Raw genomic sequence first — 25,303 nt, forward strand, 5'->3', positions numbered from 1 at the left:
ATTTCATTTTTTCCCCCTCGGGTTAATACTAGACCGTGAGCCTTCAAGGTCAGCCACATAGACACAGAAACACAGTGGAAGTGGCTGTCATACAGACACTGCCCCCTGTACTGGGAAAATCTTTTAATTATAATCATATAAAACTAAACGTGGAGACATGATTACTAATCTTTTTTTAGAACTCTTCACAAAAAATAAACTTTATTTCTCAACATAATCTGTGATATCCACAGACACCGTTCCTTATAGCGATCATCTTAAAACATTAGCTGGTGGCCCCTCCCACCTGCGGCACATACAAGAGTCATTCTATCAACTTAGGAAGAGATGAGATGGAAAAATCAAATCTTTAAAAAAATAAAAAGTATAATTTTAAAAGTAATTTTTATAATTCTGCTTTTGCTAATACTAAATACCTACATATGTTCTCCTTCAGAGCCCAACAAAAACCACATCCAGCAGAAAAGCTGAGACACTAAAATGTCATTCACCTCACAGGTAATAAAAATGAACAAGAAGCTGTAGTTTTGTTCTCCTGTGGGAAAAGTTTTTAGGTGTGGCAAATTGAAATATTCTCATTAAGAAACTGTCAGAAAATGTGAACACCTTTACAAAGACGGAAGCTTTGGGGGTTTGCTATAATAATGACAGGAAAAAAATGAAATCTCCAGGTACTTATCGGTAAAAGAGTCTGTGGAGTTGAAAAAAAAAACAGTTTCAGTTTAAATTTAATCTAATTCAATATTATAGGATTGTAATTTTAATTAAGAGTAACATATGATCTATATTACATCATAACCAAGAGATTAATGGAGATCTGACTTAAATAAAATGGAAATATTGATCATTTTAGGGTTTGTACAAACAATTTTACACTTAAAAAAAAACAAAAAATGATGCCCATTTAATATGTGTGCATGTTTTTTCAGATGAGGATTTTGTTGACGAGTGTGAGGAAACGCTTTTGTTCACCCGTGTAACACACACAGCAGTTAGTAAAATGTGGAAAACATTTATTTCCACATCAGAAAAAAAAAAGCATCACTGAGGTGTTGGTTGTTAGTGCCTCATGTCTGTAAATGTGGAGTTGGTGGACTGGGTTTTGTTTCTTTCCCAGCTATCGCTTCATGGTCATGGACCGTTTGGGTACTGACCTGCAGAAAATCTGTGAGGCCAACGGAGGATGCCTGAAGAAGACTACTGTTCTCCAACTGGGTCAAAGACTGGTTAGATTATCATTAGATTAGCTCTTTTTGGCTTCTCGTCTCAGTTTGATCATATAAATTCCTCAGTAAGCAGGTAACGATCAAGTGTTTTGGTTCCTTTACCAGGTGGATGTGCTGGAATACATTCATGAAAACGAGTATGTTCATGCCGACATAAAAGCTGCTAACGTCATGCTGAGTTACAAAGACTCTGAGGAGGTTAGTTTCCTGCACACACCACCTTCTGCACCCACACCAGTCATCAATAGCTGAAGCTGTGCTGTCCCTTCTTTAGGTCTACTTGGTAGACTATGGGCTGGCCTACAGATATTGTCCGTTTGGAACTCACAAAGAATACATAGAAAACCCCAAAAAGGGCCACAATGGAACCATTGAGTACACCAGCCTCGATGCCCACAAAGGCCTTGGTAAGATATGCATCACATCAACAAATGACACATATTACTCGGCAAAGTACTGAATTTTATTTAAGTTTTTTTGGACCACAAGTTAAAATCCTTAATTTTCTCACACATTTTTATCTGGTGATCCTTATGTATAATTTTAGTTTGTGTTTACTGATCTTGAACCGATTTAAGAGCTGCAGGGTGCTCAAAAATCTGTCAAAATGTTTTAGTACGACTTTGGTAAACTACAAAAGCGGATCACTCGATGGATTGTAGGAGTATTAATGGAGTCGGGAGCCTGTCGGGGAAATATGCAATTTGCTTCTACATAATGTAATGAAAAAGTGAACGTTTTGTTTTGTTTTTCATGTGTTATAACTGAAAGATTTTGAGAGTTATTGTTCTTTGAGTAAACACCAAAGATCCTAGCCTATCACCTGCGGAATCCCAAGATTCCATCTTGCCTTCAAAAGTCCAATGCAGTCTCACTTCCAACTCATCATACACGGACGAACGGTTAAGGACCCCTCCTCCAGGTCACTTTTTGACATTTTAGGTGTCCCCAACTTACTGTTTTTTTTGACGTGCTGGCTGTTCCCATTAAATTAGGGGTCTGTAAACTCCGGGCTGTGTACCAGTACCAGTCCGTGGACCGCTTGGTACCAGGCCACAGACAGGGAAAAAAATGCATATGCTCATCAGGGGCTCCCAACCCTCAGGAAGTAGTATCGGGACACGGACCGGTACCAGTTCCGCGTCCGTTACCGCGTCCCGTGGGTTTGGGACCCCTGGTTTAATGGGAACAGCCTGCTCTTCAAAAACGAGTTGGGGACGCCCAAAAAGCTATAAGGAGGGGGCTCAAACCATATGTCCATATATGATGAGTTTGGAGTAAGAATATGTAAAAAAAGTCACATGATGGGTGCATGAGCACATGACCTTATGGAGTCGTGGAACTCCATAGTCATGGAAGAATTTCATGTTAGGTTCTCTTCAACCTAAAGAGTTCTACACTGTAGAGAACCTAAGAATCTTCTCTATAATAGTGGTTCCCAGCCCACTTTTGCAATGTTCAATGCCAGACAATATTTTCACTGGCTCACTGCGACTATGATTGTGTTATCTGTATTATTAACAAGGTCTTGTGGCATTTTTCTGATGATGGAGGACACGTATTGAGAAAATCAAGATTAAAATTATGTTTCTGAGTATGTCTTTTCAAATTGTTGGGAATCAGGAGCAAACAGAAAACCTGTATCTGTGACAAGAGAGCAACATTCTAATTCAAAAACATCTAAAAGTGGATGTATTAGAATGGAGCGGAGCACAGAGTTTGTGGCGTGTCGATTGTATGTTCTATGTCACAACTGAGAGCTTTTCCAAACTGCGTTTTTCTCTGCTCCCAATTCACAATCACAATAACAAAAAAAAAGTTTTAATCTTAATTTTCTTTATATTTGTCCTCTATTTTGAGAAAATGCAAGAACATGTTAAAAACACCAAAAATAGTGTGGGTCTATAAAAATACAGTTTATTTGCCCCCACTTTCCTCTTGATAAGTTTTTCTGACAAGTCCATCCCACCATCACCATTTTTCTATGATCAGTCACATTGATACAAATTCTGATAAAGCAATCAGGCAGTACATGGTAAGTAGGAAGCTAACGAACGTGGTGAAAGCCAAGGTGAACATCCTGATATGCATCAGGAAGGAGTCAAACAGATTTAGTGGAGAAAATCTAGAAGTTTTCCTAAATAAAATGTTCAGAATTAGATCATAAATGAAACAGAAATAAGAAAAAGTTATGCATTATTTCCGTGTTGCCTGGTACCAAGTCACTCATGGACAGGTCAACAGTCTGGTGGTTGGAGACCACCACATTGGAGACCACTCCTCTTGAAAACTAAAAGCTTTTTTTCACTGAAAAATGGTTTCAGAACAGTTTAGACTCCATCCTTTGATTTGTCTTCGCACTGTGCACAAGGAACTGTAAGTTTCACTGGAGTTTTCTTGTCATTTGATGTCATCAAATGTTTAGAATCAGGAATAATAATCATTCCAAATTCATTAACAATTCATTAAGGAAATCTCCTAAGATGATTTCTTGATAAATCTTAATAATTGGATTTTTTGGAAAATCTTCTCCTAAACTTTGCCCTCAAAGTAATTTGATATTATGCAGTAAATCGCTTTTAGGTGAGAGACATTGCGAATCCAGTCCACAGCTTTTTTTTTATGTGTTTACAGCTTCTGTGGTACTTAAAGAAAATGATCTGTGCATGGTGTCTGATCCTGTGCCTCTGCCAGCAGAGGTTGTAAACGGGTAATTTGTCTACATGTATTCTTTTTTCAGTGACCATCGATTACCCCACCTTCGGCTCCTGCCGAATTCCCAGCATCATCTCCGTTTAACAATTCCTTAATTAGCCAAAGTCATAACCTGCATCTGGTATTCATGCCTCCATTAATTAAAGCCTTTGATGTTTAGTTAGAGCCGGACCCGAGTCACAAATAACCTCCGTGAACCGGGGAGCTTCCAGCTCCACTTCCTCGCAGCTCAATACTGTGAATTGGAACGCCCCATGCTGCCTAATTGCCTTATCAGAGTTTCTATCAATGTGATCGATCACAGAAAGAGGGGGTGGGGGGTTGTCCTGTCAGCAAAACCTATCAAATGGAAAGTAGGTGCAAATTAAGGGTATTTTTAAAGGAGAAAAAGTAGAGCAGAAAATATGTTATTTGAGCTTTTTCTATACTAATAAAACATTATATGTATATATATATTTAAAGCTGGAACACTGAAGAGCATGTGTGGCAATTAGTGTTACAGATTGGATGGGTAATATGACCTAAATATTACAAGCAAAAAAAAGAAATGTGTCAAGATACAGAAAAAATATGCAACTCTCATCCTGTCTTACAGGAAGTAGCTTTATTTTATTTTTTGTGATGCTTTTCTCCATCACACGTGACAAATATTTTGTAATCAGATACAATCAGTGTTTTGTAAGTGATATGTTGCAATGAAGGGTGAATTCTTAGGTTTGTTTAATGACCGTTTTGAAGGTTTTTTATGTTTTTGGTGTTGGATCTGCTGGTCAAATTACACATGCTAAATCAGTCTTTTGATTAAAGCCTCAATTTTTCCTTAATATTAATCATCAGTACTAAGGATGCAACAATTAATTTTCCCCACACATTGGTTCTCCGTTTTTGAGTCACGGTTTTGTTTCAGTTCAATACATGATATTTGTATTCCAAAAAAACAAACAAAAGAATCAGATTTTTTTTTTTTTTTCAATTTGCCAATAAGCAAGTATGAATGACAAACACCTTTCAGGCTTATATTAAGCCTGGTGTAAAGGAGTAAAACAATAAATAATACATTCTTCTTACATTTAGCACAACATTTGTTTGAGACTTTTAATAAAGCCTTTCTGGGATCCAATAGGGATGCAGCCACTGACTTTCCTCACAATGGTGTTCAATGGTGTAACATTCAGTTTGGGTTTAAACAGAATTGTAACTTCCCTAAGACTACGGTCACATATCTCAAAATGGCACCGTGAGGCAATCTAAACATGAGATTTTCAGCAAATTCAGCTGGTGGCCGCTGAGGTTTTAAGAAAAAAACAAAAATAAATGGTGACCGGACAATTTTTTAAAATCTGTCAGTGGCCGCCCGGGCACGATTTAAGGTTGTGTGGTGGCAGTCCAGTGACAGGCGGGTGACAAGAAGGCAGCAGCAGGGTGATAAATAACTGATAGAAGCGTCTCCAAGGTCCCCAAAATTGTCTGGTCAGCTGAGTTCAGACTGCTACCCCCCTACACCCACGCGGCCATCTCATTGCCACCAACAGTTAGAAGTCGTACGATAGCAGCGCAGGCGTAACCGAAAGACAACCGGCCACCGTTGGTCCAAATAGGGAGATGGCATTGATGCTGCACTATAGTCAATGAATTGTGGTTGATGCTTAGAGGAGTACAAATAAGATAGAACATGTGCTTCTTTCTTGGGAAGTATATTGCCATGAATTTTGCACAGAATGTATTCAGCAGTAAAATTTACATAAATCTTAGATCACGATTAGATCTTTTCTTTTCATTCTATAATACTGAAGAGTATTTATTTATTTATTTGTTTTGATGGTTTGAACGTTGAGAGCTTAAACAGAGAAAAGTATAAAAATGTCCATGTCTGTCTGAGAGTGTATCAAATGTGCAGTGAGGAGTTTACTGCCTTGAAACATCTGTATTCCTGCTTTGTGGGTTATTTTTTAGAATGCAACTCTCTCAATAAAGGAAGTACCACTGCCAGTGGTTCCTTCTAAATTTTCATTGTCTATGTCTAAAGCACTTCAACACTCTTTTCTCTTGTGTACGGTATTCCAAAATAACAGCACTGCTTTAGTTCAGTATACTGTTTTAACAAAAAACAATGTATGAGTGTTATCACAACCATATCACAGTTCCTTATTGCATTAGATTATGTTTCACTGGATATTATAAGGAACTCAACACCAAGATAAAAGCAAAGTCCCAATCTTTCGGTTTAAGTTTGTTTTCTTAAATGTCAGATAAAAGAACACATGCATGACCAATGATCCAACCCCAATGTAGCGCTCAGACCCAACAGCATTACTGTCTGCAAAGTTGCTGACAGGTTGCCATGGTAAGGTTTGAACACTGTGTCCAAATGGCATTTTTACATACCCAAAGCTAAACGGTGTAATTACTGCCATTCGGTAGGCGGACAGAGAACTGATGACCGTCTCCAAACAACGAGACGGCGAGGTAGAAGGGTTACGAGTGTGACACTGCGGCTCGCTTAAGGGAATCTGAATAACAATAGCAGATAATTAACAACACAGCCATCAGTGCACCCCCGCCCATCTGAAGCAGGACACAAACGCAATGCTGCCATGTGTATTTATGTAATATGCAGGCCCAAGTTTCATTTGAATCAGTGCTAATGTGCACAAACAACACACATTGCTAAATGCACTTTGTCGCCGTTCTTTACATTCAATTGCACAGAACAGCAGGCACATAAAAACTGTAATGAGCGTCAACATTGTGCCCACAGCGCACACAGAGGGCAGTAACACTTAATGCAGTTGTTGATCTTTTTAATTGTTTATCCATAATAGTGCTCTGGGAGCTGGACTGCTTTTTCCACATGAGTTTTCCTGTCTTTATTCTCACGTTGAAGCATTGAGTTGCAATCGTTGAAACTAAAGCCGCTTCGTTGCTGTGATACAAACTCAAAGCACAGTCATTTACACACAGTTTGCATTAATGGTGTTGTCCACTTTATGTGTGTTTTGTAAATAATTATTACACCTAAATGACATAAATCCCATTTAACATATGTTTGAGACCACCCTTTTAGTTTAAAGCTTTTATACCTCCAACCCTCTGCACTCCCCGCCAACACTACAACAAGTTACCCACATAAAACCTTCTTTAAATATAGTCAGTTTCAGAGTGGAGCTATGAATGAGACATGAAGTTTTCTTTCAAAAAAGGACTTTGGGATTAGATTTGGGCTGTCTGGGTGAAAACCTGTCTGAGGAAACCTATAGGAGGCACGGAGGTGGCCCAAATGAAATGTCAAGATCGTAGACTGCTCAGAGCTTTTAGGGCGAAAAATGGTCATGCCCATTTTTATCTATGGCCTTGCAGCCAGCGACATGTTGTAGTAAACACTTAGGCCAAAGCCACATTCTTTCCCTAGCACTTCAGCTTCTCCCCTTCCTCCACATTAAGCCCTCTGGAGAGCTATGGAAAAATGGTGTCCTCAAATTTGGACAATACTCCCACTCGATGATGTCATCAATAGTCATTGATAAACCACATTAGCATGGAGCTGCTAGCGCTCGGACTGAGTTTGGACACCCTGATGTAGACTGTAAACATCCTATAGACACTTCGGTATCACTTGCACACCCTGTAGGTGCAGCATTTGCACACAGTCAGAATAAGGCCAGTACTTGCACCTTACTAATAACTGGAGAGTAGCAGAAAGGTACTGTAGGACAAGATCACTCGTACATTGCAAGTGCAAGCAACTTCCATTAGCCTTATGAATACTTTATGAATAACTAACCAAATGCTTATGAGATTGTACATTCTAATTCATGACATCCCTACCCTCATGCTCTCTTATAGGGGTCAAGATGACCCCACCCTTACATTGAGGTGTTAGCCCTTCCATGACAAAGGTGGACAAGGTAGACAAGACTTCATGTCTGTCATTGGACACCAGTAAAGATCGACAATCATTGAAAAAAAAAAAGTTCAGCACACTGTCTTGTGGGGTCCAGATGACCACACTTTTAATGTAAATAAATCTAGGAGAGCGGAAGGGTTACTGTGGCTGCATGAGCTTCAACGAAAATGCGAGACACACCTGGGCTGTTACACTGATGTGTGATCCCTCCCATGAGAAAGGTGAACAGGATTTTATGTCTGCCACGGACACCGGTGAAAATAAAAAATCCTTGAGAAAAAAAAAAAAAAAACTTCAGCAAGCTGTCTTGTGGGGTATTGTATATACATAATGTAAACATGGGCTGCATGGTGGCGCAGTGGTTAGCGCTCTTGCCTCACAGCGAGAAGGCCCCGGTTCGACTCCCGGCTGGGACCTTTCTGTGTGGAGTTTGCATGTTCTCCCTGTGCATGCGTTTTCACCGGGGACTCCGGCTTCCTCCCACCGTCCAAAAACATGCTTCATAGGTTAATTGGTGACTCTACATTGCCCCAAGGTGTGGATGTGTGTGTGATTGAGGCCCTGCGACAGACTGGCGACCTGTCCAGGGTGTACCCCGCCTTCGCCGATCAGTAGCCGGGATAGGCTCCGGCACCCCCGCGACCCCGAAAGGAAAGAAGCGGTCAGGAAAATGAATGAATGAATAATGTAAACATCTACAGCCCTTCATAGGCTCGCACAATTCCAAAAGAACTACATCACCTGTACAGGTCAACCCCAATATGGGTGCATGTCCCTAAAAAACCTTCATGCAGTTTTGAAAGAAACCCATTCATTGGAACTGACCCTTGTTTTGTCTGTTAGTTGTTGTGTAACCCACCTCAGGGCTATAATCTGGTTTTTGTAATCTGGTAATATGAATTATGTTGTTATTCACTACTTTGCAAAATAAACAAATACTAAATCATCCAGTCATAACAGATACTTGAAAATACAAACTCCACACAGAGGTCCCCCAGCCAGGACTTGAACTGGGGCATTCTTCATTCTTGCTGAAAGTTAAGAACGCCACTGTGCAGCCCTAGATAAATAAACATGTTGCACAATAAAAGTCAGATTGTATTTACGGTTGCCACATTTACATGTGAAGCCAAACCAGTCAAACATTGATTTCATTCTGATCTTGGTGGACTTGCTGCTGCACTTGAATAATTGCTCTGTAATCTGGTCCTATGTGGCAGAGACCGCACCCCCCTCTTAAGGCCAGACCTTTGGAGGATCAATGCAGCTCATGGATAACATTTCTCCCTTCTGATGGAGACGATCAGCAGGAGATTCCTCCTGGGGCCAGCAGCAGCTGGTAACAGTACTGAACCACAAGCCCCAAAGCTCCAGCTGCTTGGATCACTGGAGCCCACCCATATATGTAGACCAGTACTCACAAACTGACAATCAGAATCCTCATGGCTTCCATCCCTGAACTAATGAAGAATTTTTAGGCCTAAATAATTGTTTATCTTAGTAAACGCCACAAACCATTGCATCGTAATGGACCTGTTTACACCATCACTCATGAAAGCATTTTAATCCAACACACAGCTGCTTCAATATACAAACGTGGTTTTCAAGTTACACGCTGAGAACCACAGAATGGATCATCATGTGAGATGGCAATTAGAAAATTCCTCATTTTCAAACTATACAAAGATTTTTGTTTGCTGTATGTGTTTAATTGATCTGCTTTTCCTCTGTTTAAAGGGCCATCAAGACGTGGAGATCTTCAGATTTTGGGGTTCTGCCTTCTACACTGGTTATGCGGGTCCCTGCCGTGGGACAATGTTCTCAAGAAACCAGCTCAGGTCCAGGAGGCAAAGACCAGGTGGGTGGTTAGGTCTTCCCCAAACTGTTATTTTAACATTTCAGCATCAGTTACTTAACTGCTGATCATTTTTAAACAGAGAAGCAGCTGGTTACTACTGAAATAGTTCCTTTTGAAACAGTTTTCAATAAACTTTCTGAGGTTTAATATTTTCTTGTTTAGAAGAATACAGGTTTATCCATTTAGTGTAATAGTGACTCAGAAAAACTGAAGAACTGTCTCCACATGCTGAACTTGATTGTATTTTCAGCGTTTTAAAAAAGTGGGTGGTTTGATTCCTGATCTTTTACACATCAGTGCATCCTTGAGCTGACTCTTGAACTCTGATCGCATTCCATGATCCATTTGAAAAACTATGAAATTTAAATCAAAAAGAAGCTGAAATTGCTTTGGTGAGTGGGAAAACTCAATATGAATGTGTAACAAAGTGACTTCAGTTCCCAAAATGTGAAATTAATACAATCCTTTCATAAATCGGATATGTTTTTTAAAAAAAAAAAAGTGTATTGAATTTAACTTGATTCATATCACAAGGAGAAATTCATTAAATTCATTTCTTGTACAATAAAGATTTATTCCTTTTTATTTGGCTTTTTAACACAAAACTTGCCAGCATGCTTTTAGGCCAAACATTTTTACTTGGGGTTTTCCCATCTACAAAGCCCCAGCCCAAGTTTTTTTTGTTTTTTGTTTTCTAGATTTAACCCTTTATGCTGTCTGAATATTTTTTTTTTTCCATCATTACTGAAAGTAGCTCTAAAGTAGACCTATAGATTCTTTACTTAAAGTAAAAAAAAATTATAGGGGATGTTGTCAGAGATGCTCATATTTTTTAATATTCATGTTATAAAGTTTACATAATTTTTAATTTTATTTTGTAAAAAAAAAAAGAAAATCCCATGTATCGCATCTGCTTTTTCTGCCGTTTTCAGACTGATGGACAACCTTCCGGACTCCGTCAAGCGGCTGTCAGGGAGGGGGGGCAGCACAGGTGAGTGGGGGCCCCTCAGGTTATACAGTGTCATTGAAGCCTCTCAGGTACAACGGTCTGTGACTAAGACACAGAATCTGCAAGAAGGATGAGTGGAAATCTACAGATAATTAATTTGGTCATACTGATTGAAACTTGTGGGAAATGTGGATTTTTGTTTGTCTAATCCAGGGGTCTGCAATCGTGGATTTTTAAGAGCCATTTGGTCCAGTTTTTCACTGATCAAAACCGAGCAAGAGCCACAAAGTCTGTTTAAAAAAATACACTTTATCTGTGTTTTTGTAGCCATTTATTAATATAAAGTATGTTTTAAATTATTATAATTTAATTAATATAGTTTCATTTGTGCAACCATTTCAACTTTTACTTTTGACAGCAAGGCATGAGTTTCTGTCAAAATAAAGTGAACTCTGGCAAATAATCAAGAAAGTCAAATCAAGCATGCTATTTTTCTATTTTTAGGACTTTGGTGAGCTTTATCCTTTTCCTCCTTTCTACTATTGAATATAAACATAATATTCGTGTAGAATAAAATTTTTAAAATAAATCTATATACGCTTTATTCTTATTTTAATAATAAACTCCTTTTTCTGTTATTTTTCTCAATTATCTATGTCAATATGTTAAATATGTTTAAATATGTTAAAATTCAAAATATAAATGACAAAGCTCGATTAGGTATAATAAATTAATTTTAATCACTTTATTTACTGAAATTGTTAGCATTTTTATTCAAAGCCAAAGAGCCACAATGGGGGGGGGTGAAGGAGCCACATGTGGCTCCAGAGCCTCAGGTTGCAGACCCCTGGTCTGATCAGACACAAGCAAAAACACTTCATTATAATTTTTTTTTCTGTAGCACTCAATTTACATCTCTTTTAAAAGCCGTCAGACATTTAGAGATTTTTTTTATAAATTTAGATGGAAAGGTGTTTATTATTTTCACCTGTTTGTATTTGTCTTTAAGAGGAGATTAAAGGAAAGTTACAGCAGATCCTGGCCGTCCCACAGAAAAAACCCTGAACCTCGCTCTTCCTTGTCATCATTAGACAGCCGTTTCGTCCAAACACCTTTCAAAGTTTGTCGTGTTTTATCTGGCTGCCCTGTGAGAAGAGGTCACAGCCGTGTGATGTATGGCTGGAGTTTTGTGCTGCTCTGCGGAAAAAGCACGGCTGCCCACCACAGATAAGAGCCACAGAATGCATCAACCAGGCGTTTGTGTGGAAAAGATACAAGCTCCATCTCCGTCTGTCATGCAACAATGTGTGATGCATCAAGGCTGTCTGTGTATGACACGTGGCCCTTCATAACGGTACGCAGGCCTGAAAGAAACATGACTGTCCTGTGTAAAAGCCACACTTCGGCTTCCTCTTGTCTTTACTGTAGGACTTTTCAGACAAACAGGGTGCAGCGTTTTTGCTCCTATTTTGCTAACTGACAACAAACTTCAAAGTCTGAGAAGTGAAACATTCTATCGTTGCCTTAACTCACTGGCTTGATCCGGGATTTCCCTCAAAATCTTTGACTTTTAACGTTTTCTTGATGTTGACTCTGCTTCCATCTTCAGACGAAGTGGCGGCATTCCTGCTCAACGTGAGGACTCTGGACTACCAAGATAAGCCTGATTACCAGCATCTCAAAAAGTTGTTGGCCAGTCCTGTCGAAGGACAGCTTGACTTCTCGATGCCGGAAGGACCCGCAAAGTCAGCTGTCAAAACCCCCAACCCCAGGGAGAAGGTAAGAACTCCCAGAGGGGCGCGCCTTTGAGCCATTTATGCAGCCACAAAGTTCCTGTAATGGGGAGCAATCAGGTGATTTAGGAAATCTGTTCATAAAAAGATTCTGCTCTACATGCTTTGGTTCAGTATCAGATTCATTTTGGAAAATGTATGCAAGTAAGTCTATTGTCTAATTTCTACCGGTCTTCTTGGAAAACCTCCACAGTTGTAGCATTAGCTTGGCGAATAAAAGGAAGGTCTGAAAAATAAACATGTTACTGCTGTCCTCTGTCTGTACGTCAGTGAGATACACAACACCATCCTGGATTATTTTTACCAGGCATGTCCAAAGTCTGGCCCATGGCCCAAATACAGCCCGCTTTCAAATGTCCACTGGCCCGCAAGCTCCTGTCAAAAAAAACGACAAATGTGGTCACCAGGACTTTCTGAAAACTGTATATATTGTGATTGGCTAATATACGTGTGGCAACAACCAGTCACTACTTGACCAGAAGAACCTTAAGAGATGAATGAGAGAAACGGGTTTATTTCTTTTCACTGATCAACTTCTGAATAAAACAAATGTCTTTTTTTCCTGTATATATTTTAAATTCACCTAATTTTAATTTAGAAGTTTATAGTGAGCATTTAAACTGCAAATAATATGCAACATTTCAAATCAATCCAGGTTTAATTTTGAAAACAAATGTTTGTTTTTTTCATTTCACAAATATGTTTTCTTTATTTTAGTTCTGGTCTAAAAATCACAAATTACATTTGTCTTTAAATATTATTTAGTTATTACACCTCAAAAAATCTGTCCCTCTTTGTGAGAAGTTTTAACACCTTTGTCTTAAACCCATCGTATAGCCCCCATTCTTCACCAACTACCATATAAATACAGTATTGATTTTAAGACTTTTTTTTTCACCAAAATCTTTCATGACTCCACTCCTCCATATCTCCATCCCCCTTTAACATCTGTGGAGATCTTCCTCTTCCTTCCAACCCATAATTTCCTCTGTTCAGCTCATCTCCCCACATCCATACCACGGACTCCATGTTACTTTTTAAAAATATTCTGAAAACAAATCTGTTCAAATAAGCGTATGGCGTTTAACTTTCAATGCTTTAAATACCCACTTCAATGAAAATGAACATGTTTTTGTGGCATTTTCCTGACGGAGGATATATACATAAAAAGAAAATTCAGCTTCAAATTGCTTTTCCGAGTATTTCTTTATTCCGATCAGACGAAAAAGGCTGTTTATAGCAGTGAAGTAGCTGCTACAGTTGGTGGGCCACGAGCTTCCTGTCCCACTCCATTCTGATGCATGCACTGTAGACAAACAGATTCATGTACGTCTTTGTTTTCCTCATCTGAGTTATATACAGCTGGATAGCTTCAATATTGCTCATCATTTTCGTTGCACTGCTAATGTTAGGTTGGGGGTATGAGGGGCTGTAAGCTAACAGGAGAGAGTGTAAACAGATGGATGATGGGAAGTGGGGTAAGGCTTACTCTGTGGCAACAATCCAGAGGTGATTTTCTAATGAACTGCTGTTGCTCTGTAAAAAGTTTTTTTGTGAAAAATCGCAAAATCATAATTAAAAGACTACAGGGAATGGTTTGAAAATACTTTAATAGATGATTGGAGTGGAACTTGAGGTTGAACTTGTGGCCACTCCCACCATTTTATATTTTTGTAGATTCTTAAAACTGTTGGAAATTTTGTACATTTCTGATTTAAGACACTCATCATCTGAGGAATCTTCATCCTCGTCTTGTAAGTCCAGTCGACTTCTAAAAGCTGACAGATTTTTGCTCCGTTAAGTCTCTTAACCTCAGAGTGCAGAAGTGCCATCAGTAAAGGGAGGGGGGGGAGGGGGTTAACCTGCCCATGATGCCGCCCCCTCCAAAGTGAGCACACTAACCAAAGGTGGTCAGGTCTAGATGGCTCAAGGAGGAGCTAAACTCTTCCACAATTCGGCAGAATCACTTCTTGACCTGCGCGGCCCAGCAGGCGCCCCCTCAGCGGCCCGCTTTGGAGGAGCTGATGACACACTCGGGGTGTCTCCAATTATGCTCCTGATTTCCTCTCCTTGTGTCATTTCATTTCCATTCCAAAGTGCCGGCCAGTTTGATCTCTTGTTAAACACAAGTGGCCATTTACTGACGGCGAGGAGAGTAAATGTCAGCGGAGATAAAGGCCAGCGAATGTTCCCGGCAGAAACAGGATCATTTTATGTGAGATCACAGTTCTGCAGCGAGGTACAGATGGAAGGAAAGGCTGACTAAAAGCTACGATTGTAGAAATGTTTTTTCTGAAAAAATGTCAGGAACTCACCAAAAAAGCAGCTGTTTAAAAGTGCATTGCAGAAGTGCATCATGGGTAAAAAGCTAAAACTGAATTTCTATGTAATACTCCTTTGTTAAGGTGCATCTTTTAACAGTTTTTTCCATGTCAGCAGAAAGCAGCCAGAGGACCTTCCAGAGCCAAACCTGCACCTACAGAGGGGGGCAACGAAGGACCAGAGAGGACCAAGTCCAAACCAGTGCCAGCCCGCTTCATCAGAGGACCGCCTCCCACCAAATCCCAACCGGCAAGTGTCACACGATTCCAACAAAACACAAACATCTCACTTATTGATCCAAAACACCAACATTTGACCTGCATTTAGTGTTTGAACCATTGACAGAAATGGAGATGGACAAAACAAGACTGTGACGTCATCGATTGATAATGCCTTACCTCAGGTTCCAACGAAATTCAGTCACCATTTTCCCACGGCACGAAAATCACCCGATTTCACCATTTTGGGGCCAGACGGTGTTAGTAAGCCGCGATTGGTCTGAGAATCTGTCAATCAAACTCTTTGATTGTTTAAGGTGCTCTTGTTGAGGCATATGATTCGCCAATTTATAACGTGAATAACTTGGAATAAAGAAAATATGTCATGTAGGGTTTAGCAAGATCATGATAAAAAGAGAAACCAGAGCTAGAACTGTAATTCTGATATGAATGACTCAGTAATAGCTGTTCATTTCTCAATAAAAGTCTATGGGATTTTTACTTTCTGGTACCAGCGGGTACTTCCTATTTGGGAAGCGAGGGGGGAGGGGAGGATCAGTCCAGTTCTCTCTATGTACTGTCAATGGTTTAAACTGACATCAGGGTTGATTAGATTAAACCTCATACACAACAGACAGCTGGTAGACGAAGCAGCTCAGATCTAAGCTAAAGCATGAAACTCTCCTGAGAATCTAATTAAAATAGTGTTAACAAAAAAAAACTAGTGTTGACATTCTTTGAACTACCGTAACTCTTTAACCGTTTACAAAGTTGATGTAATTCCAAAGGATTCTGAAGTACAGAAAAGTGATTTGCAGTAGTGAAGTACTCCAGCTCACCTGCTCTAACTGGCATTCCTACACTGGGCCAACAGGTGAACTTATTCACACAATAACCGCTGTCACCTCAAGTGACACGCCCACCACCACAGTGTCAACATTCAATATCTCCGACAATAGTTTTGGCACCTACAGGCTGCATGTTTTGTATGCTTTATGAAAGCGGCTGTAGAAACTTGTGCAGTGATGTGTGAATCCAAGAGTTTTGAACGCTGAAGTCTGAAACGCGCATTTACATGAACATTTGATCAAAAGTGGCCACTTTAAGGCTTAGAGCGGTGTAAGCGTACCTCAACAGATGAGTCTCAGGAACTAAAAAAACCAAAGCAACAAATTATAAAACTTTCCCACACAGAGGTCCGATTTTCTCTCCTAATTAACCAGTACATTTCTCCAGCAGTAAAAAAGAATTTATTTTGTAACATAGGTAAAATCATTTGTTAAGAAAAACAAAAGGTTCAATACGTTTGTGTAGACATTAGATTGTTTTTTAGTTAAATCATTTGACTCTCCAATTTTGCTCCTCTTGATAAAGTACTTTTAGTTCAAAAAGTAGTGACTTTCTGATGTTCTTTGGTTCCCATTCAGGTATTTATTCTTGATGTTTGTTTTCATTGTTTGATAGACAGAAGAAGTTTCTCCTCCTGTCAGGAGAACTCTGAGGCCCAGACATCCACGCACTTATGAAGAAGACAGTGAGGAAGAGGAAGAGAGACCCAAAACCAGTCATTTGTGCCATGTCAGGGGTCCTCCAGTAAGTTCTGGTGCTCAGTCCAAACGGCTGTGAGGCAAAGAAACAGGCAGGCAGACTCCTCAAGCATAACTGCTGACTTTAAACCTTCTTTAGTTTAACTTTATGCACTAAAAGAACATACACCTGAATTGCCCTCTTTGACAGAGAACTAGAACCCAGCGGAGCAGCAGGAAAACAAATGATCTGGCTGTGATGTCAGGGAAACAAGGAGATCAACTCCAGCATCAAAGCGGAAAACACACGAGGACACAGAGTGACAGGAAAACGCACGCGGATTACAGAGAAGGCTGGGATGAAAGGCCGCTCCATCACAGAGGACGCTGCAGAGATCAGGAGCGGTGGGACTGTGGGCCGTGGAGGCGCTCTGTTCACACAGAACCCAGACAAGACGCTGCTCCCACGCACACAGACGCTCACAGGTCCTGGCTCTACTGGGTGGGCTTCTTCCTCTTTTTGGGGACTGTGTTGCAGTTTGTTGAGGCACAATAAATCTCCAAGTGTTTTTTGTCTTTTATAGCAGTTACCAAATGTTGTATGGTTGACAGTATTTCTTCAAGCTACTTCCCAGCATTAGAGTTGCCGTGGCAACGCGCCTCCTCTCACAACTTCTGGACTTCACTGGGCATTTTCACAGTGATGGGCTGTAACAAAAGAAGATACTTTATTCAAGTAAAGATTGTATTTTTGAGTAACTATAAAGTAAATTGTAAAAAAAAAAAAAAAAAACTTTAACACATTTTTATATTAAGAAAATAAAAATATCTGATTTGTCCTTCAGTTTTTTGCTTTGGAAAAATTAAATAATTGCAAAAAAAAGTGTGTGGACTGACTTTTCACAACATCCAAGATCCTGACATCATCTCACATTGTTTTCATTTTTTTGTATAACACTACAGTAAACAATTGGTCAATTATTAGTTTTGCTGCTCAGCAGAGTTTAAAGTAACATGAGAGAGCTCGAGTCAGGAGGATTTGATTCTGTACATCTACAGCTCAGAATTACTATCACTTAGTTTTAAAAAGGTCGACTAGAAACCGAGGCTGTGTCTGAATTCCCTCACAACTAAAAAAAACTATTTAGTGAGAGACTATTTAGCAATGTAGACTTAACAACAATTCAGACACTTTTTTTCTAGACGCCAAAGAAAAAAAATCGAGGATTTTAGGAGGATTAATTATAAATTTACTGTGTTCTGATGACGAAAACAAAAAAAAAAAATAATGTAAAAATACATGTTCTAAATGAACAGTTTTGTGTGTGGTTTCATATTATAATTATTTGCAGATAATAAGTAGTCATCAAATTAATCACAATAATTTTTTTTACAGGTTTACAATAAATTAGTTAAAACCTTTTTAACAAATTCCTTACCCTAACGTATTGAATGTTTTTTTTCAAATGAAAAATCATTCAAAAGCAATGCTGTGGTCCATATTTGTCAATTTAGAGAGCATCGATTCACACTAGATTTTATCAGAAGCTTCTAGGGCACTGGACATTGGAATTGTAGGTTCGTTCAGAACAACAAAATGGTGAACGCACTATATAGTGCAGTAAGTAGTGAGGGAATTCAGAGAAAACCCCAGAACTCTCAGATCAACCATTTCCTCCTATAAGTCCAGTAAATCACCAGTGAGGACCACTGTCCAAAACCAACAGAATAAACTGCATTGTAAACACAAACTACTAATTTATTTTCAAATACTTCATCCTCCAACCATGCACCGAGATAAGATAATCTGACCTTTCCTCTTTCTTATAATATGAATCTCTTCATATTTGAACTGTTTTATGTTTAAAGTTTAAATCATATTCAGTTTGTTTAATATAAACCTCTTTTTACCCAGCGCAATTTGACTATTTTATTAAATCCCTTTTACTCTCCTCTTTCGATTTCATAATGCCAAAAGGTCAACAGGTCGCTGCTTCATTTAGCCATAAATATAGATGTTTCAAATTGCACAAAATCGGATAATTTAACCACTCTAGACTGTGAAGAGTGAATCATATGTTCATAAAATCCAGCGTTATTAACACATTTTATGGTCTTTAAAAAAAAAAAAAGGTTATTTAAAGGGAATTTTTCGGTTCCGATATTATACTTTAAGTGTGATAAAAAAAAGTATTTTTCATGAACAAAAACGCTCGTCTTCATTCAAAAATATACTCAAACATGTATTCTCATAGGCTGTTTCCACCCACTTTCTGCATTTTAAATTGAACATAAGCAGTATAGTAAGAATGGGACAGATTTGGTCTAAGTCCAAATGTTTTAAGATATTCCTTAATCCGGTTTTCTTTAGGGTGACAAGTTGCTAGTTCTCATGTGAAACTAAAGTATTGCTGTTATTAGTAAAAAAGAGAAAAAAAAGTCTGATATTGATTTTTTTCAATCATTGACAAAATAATTAATTTGGGACCCAATACTGACCCCTGGGGGACATCATCTACCTCCTGGCATCATCCTTACTTCTCAAATTGTTGCAAAATTAAATTATACTTTTCATATCTATTATTATTTCTACAAGTCATCCCTTAATCTCCTTTTTTTTTTAGAAGTACAGTGTGTCCTCGATATTTCACGTATCATCTTTCTTGATCCAACTTTAGCAGATCTTTTTCAGTTGAACTTTGCATGCTTTTTTTTTTTTTTTAACAGCACATTGTGTTCTGCGTCCTGATTGGCTGTTGACCATTGTCAGTCAGTCTCCTCCGTGATGTCTCTTGTACAGAATGTGTTTAGTTTGACAAATGTACAGAAGTCTCTGATCACAATCAGATCTTTGGTTTCATTCTATATCAGTAGACTTTTTTCTATAAAGGTTAGCGAGTCTGTGGCTGCACTTCGCAGATTTTACCATTCACAGGTTATTTTTTAACGCAACTCCTGCAAGAAAGAAGGAACACTGTATATATTTTGACGTGGCTCACATGAGATTGAAACGAACATTTATGTTTAAATTTCCGTTAAATTTCAAGTCAGCTTATAAGTGTTGAAATGTCTCAGCAGTTCATGTTTCACAGCAGAACTCTGCCCTTTTTTTTGTCTTTAGAGTTTAATTGAAATAAAACTGTGATTTACAGTTTTTTCATTTGTACTTCTACACAAATGTTTGTATTTTATTGTACGTTTGCAATGAAATGATGGAAACTGAGCTGTTTGGGCATGATTCTTTCTGTACATCCTCTGACTTGATGTTTGAGTTCTGATGCACTCAGCAGCTGTCAAGATGGTTAACAGTTCTTGGTGCACTGCATCACAACTTTGATATCCAGATGCTGGTCAAACAATTCCTAGATTTTATTAGCGCTAACATGAAGTTATACTTTATCTGATCTAATGCAGATACACTATATGAGAAAGGACTTGGACAGGGAGTACTGTGTGCAGCTGATAGTCTAATAGGTGTTCAGATGCGGACATGTTACCTTGCTGCAGTAAGGGCACTCTCCAAAAATGATGCTGAAGCTCTGTCTGCAGGTGGGGAGCGCTCGCAGCCACTTAAAGAGAAGAAGAACCATTACCAAGTGTGTGTGATGTGTTCCACTGCAGGTTTCATGCGCACTTCTTGATGCATTCGATGAGGGTATCTAACCACCATTCAACATAGAGATGCTTTTCTGAGGGCTTTTAATGGAACACCGTAATGTTGGGATGCCACTTCATAAAGTTTTCCATATTTGCTGTGAAGGGAGGAGTCTACACGGGGAAATCTTGCGAGGGCCTGCGTCTCTTTTAGATCACACTTCAGACTCATTTTTCTGAGCTCTTTAACACTTCAGATACATTTTCACCAACAGCACCCAGACCATAAAAGAGATATTTTAGTCTAGATTGTTTTAAGTGCTTTTGAATATTTGTAGCAAACATAATTAGTCTAAATCTGCTGGTAGACTGGTGTGGGACTTGGGAGGACTTCAGTTTGAGGTCACTAAGTTGGAGGACGTTTTCCTTCAAGATCTTTAGCCTCGTTTCCACTGAGCAGTCCAGTACAGTTTGGTTCGATCCAGTATTTTGAGCATTTCCATGGTAAAAGGACACATTAAACAAAACTAACCTGTACCTCTGGCCCCTATCGGTTGAAGATCCATAGAAAAATTGAACGAAACGGTTGGGGCGGAGCCGCTGTAGCCACTCACAGATTGACAGAAAGTGATGAAAACTTTAGAAAGCACCAGTATAGCGCTAAGCTAGCGTTTCTGTTTTCCTCTTTACGACATTTTTTTTCTTAGCCGCAATCTTCTTTCAAACAACAGTAAATTCCTGTTATATACTGGATGATGAATGAAAAGTGAAGCAAGAAAAAGACTAGCTGCTGGATGACCTCCACTGTTGCTTTTCCAGTCGTCACACTGCAATGACACAATGACACGCTAGCGCTCTACACCACGCAACAAACCGCTCAGTGGAAGTGAGGCTAAACCAGAATTAACTTAACCACACCATATTACTCCCCCTTGGACCCCTTGGTGGAAACAAGGCTTTTTTTTTGTTGAAATAGTTCCACTAACAACGGCTAAATTTCTTGGTCTGGAAGCGGCCCCAACCATCACACTACCACCACATCCTTAACACAATGATTTGTTCTGAAATGGTGCTACTTTTACACCAAATGTAAAGGGAAAAACTAAGTCAAAAAACATATTTTACCAATGAATTAATCTTCTAGAATTGAAAGTTCTAGAAGATTAATTAACTGGAGTCTCAAAGCTGCAGGGATGACACCATGATCACCTCAGGACCAAAGGGTTCTTTCTCAGTTTCAAAACTTTTCTTTGTTCTTTTTGTCAGGCAGGTCCCACTGAAGGATTTCTTGCTGTAGAACAGGTGTGACAGTTATCAGGTGTAGATAAACTGAACTCAGCTTTTTTTTTTTTCCAAAACAGTGCAATGAAGTTTTTTGTAGCTTAAAAAAAAACACACACATTTCATTACTAACTGCATTTCATCAACATCAACAAACATGTGGGCATATCAGACATGGGGTCGGGGGCGAATGCAGTCACAGCTCCATGTGTGCATACCTCATACAGACAGGCCTGATGGAAGGGCTGCCCACAGCGGGGGTCATTGCACACTTGATCGGGGATGGCAGATTCAAGGCGATAGGAGTAACAGATGCCACACTCCACGCTGAAGCTCTGCGTTGAGAAGATAGGAAATGCTGCTGCAAACTCCACGTCAACTGGTTCATGCCAAATTGGCCTTCAGTTGAAAATCCACACACACTCGAAATCCACACACACACTGTCGCTGTGAAAACTCCTGCTTTGCCCTGAAGGCATCCATTAAGAGAGAGGGTGGCAGGTAAAAAAAAAAAAAAAAAATCAACATCTGGTCAATGCAACTTTTTTTGTGCTCCTGTGAATGTTAATGAAGCTGAAGCATTAATCACAGCAGAAGCAGCGAATAAACACAGCGCCCTTTCAACCCATCCTCAGAGAGGGAAGAGGAAAGTGAAAAAAAGATATTAAAAACAGAGAGAAATGGTTTTGGATGATTAAAGCAGTTTGATGCAGTGCTCAGAATTGTGCCATCTTTGTTATTCTAATGATGTTATCTGTAAACAACCCAATTAAAAGGAGCATTTGTGCCCACCTCTTAGAAAAACAAAACACAGAAAAATATGGAATCGGACAGAAAAACAGACAACGGCGTACATCCGCCCCCTTAAAAGCTGGAGTTCAAACAGACACACGAGAGGATGCATGTATGGATGCAAACGCATACTGACAGCTCCTTGAGCTAATCACCGCGGCGGTGGACATGTTGGAAAGGAAGAGGGTGCAACTGGGTGACATACAGATTTTTCGTGGGTGGCAGGTGACGGGAATTCGATCTCCAAAACATCCCGGAGGTTGTGCAAGACGCTGGAGTCCGGGTTCCTGCCAGCAGACCACAGACAGCTCTTTCACACACTAATTAACCACATGCAAATGAGCGGGCAAAGACACTGGGGGGGACGAATCGCAGGCGATCCTCAACATGGGGAAAAGGAAGCACAGCTGTGCTGAGGGAGAGTTTCTTAAGGTGAGAGTCACGCAGGAAGGCACATTCAAAAGCTCTTGTGAAATCAGACTCAAAACAAGCCGTCATCATCGAGTCTTTTTTTCTCTGCGATTGTTCTCAGAGCATTTGAACTGGATTTTTTTCTTTTTTTTGCTGTTGCTGAAAGTGCTGCTGGATGCAGAGATAATCCTAACTGGATTAGCAACATGTCAGCAAATGACAAGACGTTTTCAAACTGAGAGGGAGACGCTGGATGTGCTAACAAGCATCACTGAAATACTGGAGAAGACATTAAAACGGACTTTGATGAAGTGTCTGTAGCACATAAAAATGTGCTAAGATGACAAATATGTGCTTTACATTTAAGAAAATACTATTTTCTAAATAGCAAGTTTAAATGTGTTGCAGCAACAGGAACATTTCTGATCCTATGTTCCCGATAATTTTCTAAACCTCCAGCAGATGTGATGCGGCGAACAGAATTCTGTAAATCCTCCAGTGCTCCTTACTGATTCTTGACAGTTTTCTAGAAACATACTTGTTGAATTTATTAGGACTGGAATTGTAAAATTGCTATGTATGTTCAAATGCATAAGAGATGGAGGAAGATGAGGTCACATGACCCTTTCATCTGGATTAGGATGTAGTTGTCACCATCTCAAATGGAATGGACGGCTTTGAAGGTCACACGTCCTTTTGTTCTCAAACATGAAATGAAAATTAAATCTTTCTAACAAAAAAAAGTTGCTACTACCAGACCAGTTCCCCTGTTTATCGCAGGGTTTACATTTTAAAAATGACTAGCAATAGGTCAGGGGTCTGCAACCTTTAACATTTAAAGAGCCATTCAGGTCAATTTCTCACTGATCACAATCCAGTAGGAGCCACAACGTATTACTTCACCATGTAGAGAAATAAGACACGTATTTGTATTCATTGTTACTATACTGAAGTAACAACAATTACTCCAGTATAGTAGATGAAGTACTTATAGTACTTCAGTTACAACTATAATAAACATTTTTCTAAAAAGGACATCTTTTTGAAATAGAAAAAAAGTTTGTAACTTTTGACAAAGTTTCCCATTACTTCTTTTCAAAATAAGAAGTGGGATATGATCATGTCAGAGGCAAATATTGTAGTAGGTAGTGTGATGTCTTACACTAAAAAAAACTACACATAGTTAAATGTATCATTATTTGTGGATCTCAGTCTGGATATCTAACTAGAATTAAATAAGAGCATATTAACTGAAACATATTTTTACTATATGGCACATTTAAAATCCTTACTTTTTCTTCAATAATAGAAAGTCCACCATAAATTCCAGTATCCCTTAAGTATGAATCCTGGTTTTGCTTTCTGTGATTCACAAAAAAATCTGTCACATTTTTCAACTTTGGTAAACTACGAACCCAAATCGCTTGGTATTTTATAGGAGCATTATGGGTATTGGAATCAGAAACCTAACCTGTTTGTAAATGATTTAAATAAAGTTTGACTTATCCGACCGTTTGGTTTTGCTAAATGCGGTGTATAGTCCAAAAATACTTTATATTTAAAATTAAAAGCATGTTATGATTTTCCAACCAGAGAGCCACAAAAGAGCGGTCAATGAGCCACAGGTTGCAGACCCCAGCAATAGCTGAGTTTTGCTAAGTTTATAGATGTTTTAAGGCTGTAGAACCCCTCATTGAACACTATTTACACTTTTCTCAAACAAACTTAAACATTTTCACTCTTTCCTCCATTGTTTAGACTCTGAAAGTTCAAACCTTCATGGAAAAATAAGTCTAGTATTATAGAACAAAAACAAAGATCTGATCACAAACGAAAATTTATGTAGATTTTACAGCTGAACGCATACTGTACAGGAGACACAGCTGAAAAGAGATTGATTGACAAGGTAAACAGCCAATCGGGACACAAAAGCTTGTAGAACTCGAAAAAAAAATCCACAAAATAGCAAGGCCACAGAAGGTGAACTGTGATATAATAAGGGAACATTGTAATCCTGTTTCAGTCACTGTTCAGCATCAAGGTAAATAAGTGAGGATGTGTTGTAACATGCTAGTTATTTGGTGGACTAAACCAACTCCAGCTTCTCCAGTTTTTAAATGCAATCCGGAACTTGTACGGTTGCTTTTTGTGTGCATGATTTTAACTTTTACTTTTTTTAATACATATGTTATAAGGAACATAAACCACACTGGAATATTATTAATATTGTGTTATGAAGTTGTTTTTCTGTATTTTTTACTTCTATGTTGAAATAGATTTAGGGTAAAAGTTGTTTAGCTTCACTATCAGGTTAGTGATGTCATTTTGATGCAACTTAAGTGATTCTATGTTTTCCAAGTAGGCTTTGAAACAACCCTTTTTGGAGGATGAATTGTAATCAGATTTTTTCCTGAATAACTTTACAAACTTCTGCTTTGCAGGGAAGGGTCAGAAATTGCTGCGCAGATAATAAGACTATGGCAGAATACTAATATGACAGCTGCATCCTGGTAAAATGAGCAGAAAGACAAACGACCCCGCTGAATTACCGCTCAGTCAATAACCCATGAAGCCCGGTGATGAAGAGAGGAGCCTTACCACAGGTGCATGTTGGCATTCAGCTTATTCCTCAGAGGTGTCACCGCTGCAACAAAAGAAGGATTTGTTACAGGACAGGGAGAGGGAAAAAAAAAACCAACACAGTTTTGAATTTG

At 39.0% G+C, this 25,303-nt stretch overlaps 2 protein-coding genes across 4 annotated transcripts in view; one reads left to right on the forward strand and one right to left on the reverse strand.

Annotated features, from left to right (window-relative positions):
* Positions 1-17,075, forward strand: part of LOC112161662 (serine/threonine-protein kinase VRK1) — a 23,403-nt gene extending 6,328 nt beyond the window's left edge. Inside the window, exons 6-14 of one of the 3 annotated variants that reach the window (XM_024296993.1) lie at positions 1,118-1,226; positions 1,332-1,424; positions 1,501-1,633; positions 9,583-9,703; positions 10,636-10,694; positions 12,262-12,431; positions 14,882-15,016; positions 16,450-16,578; positions 16,723-17,075. In XM_024296993.1, the coding sequence (XP_024152761.1) occupies positions 1,118-1,226; positions 1,332-1,424; positions 1,501-1,633; positions 9,583-9,703; positions 10,636-10,694; positions 12,262-12,431; positions 14,882-15,016; positions 16,450-16,578; positions 16,723-17,067 (1,294 nt within the window). In that variant the 3' untranslated portion in view covers positions 17,068-17,075. Of the gene's footprint in view, positions 1-1,117; positions 1,227-1,331; positions 1,425-1,500; positions 1,634-9,582; positions 9,704-10,635; positions 10,695-12,261; positions 12,432-14,881; positions 15,017-16,449; positions 16,625-16,722 lie in introns of all 3 variants that reach the window. The other 2 variants (XM_024296994.1, XM_024296995.1) reach the window with 2 other exon arrangements.
* fancl (FA complementation group L) overlaps positions 16,217-25,303 on the reverse strand; it is a 34,622-nt gene continuing 25,535 nt past the window's right edge. The window contains exons 10-14 of the mRNA XM_024296996.2: positions 25,188-25,233; positions 22,384-22,465; positions 21,605-21,721; positions 20,009-20,080; positions 16,217-17,219 (exon numbers count right to left, since the gene is read on the reverse strand). Of these exons, the coding sequence (XP_024152764.1) occupies positions 17,178-17,219; positions 20,009-20,080; positions 21,605-21,721; positions 22,384-22,465; positions 25,188-25,233 (359 nt within the window). The 3' untranslated portion in view covers positions 16,217-17,177. The remainder of the gene's footprint in view (positions 17,220-20,008; positions 20,081-21,604; positions 21,722-22,383; positions 22,466-25,187; positions 25,234-25,303) is intronic.

Source organism: Oryzias melastigma, linkage group LG15 (assembly GCF_002922805.2).
Source record: "Oryzias melastigma strain HK-1 linkage group LG15, ASM292280v2, whole genome shotgun sequence".
NCBI lineage: Eukaryota > Metazoa > Chordata > Actinopteri > Beloniformes > Adrianichthyidae > Oryzias > Oryzias melastigma.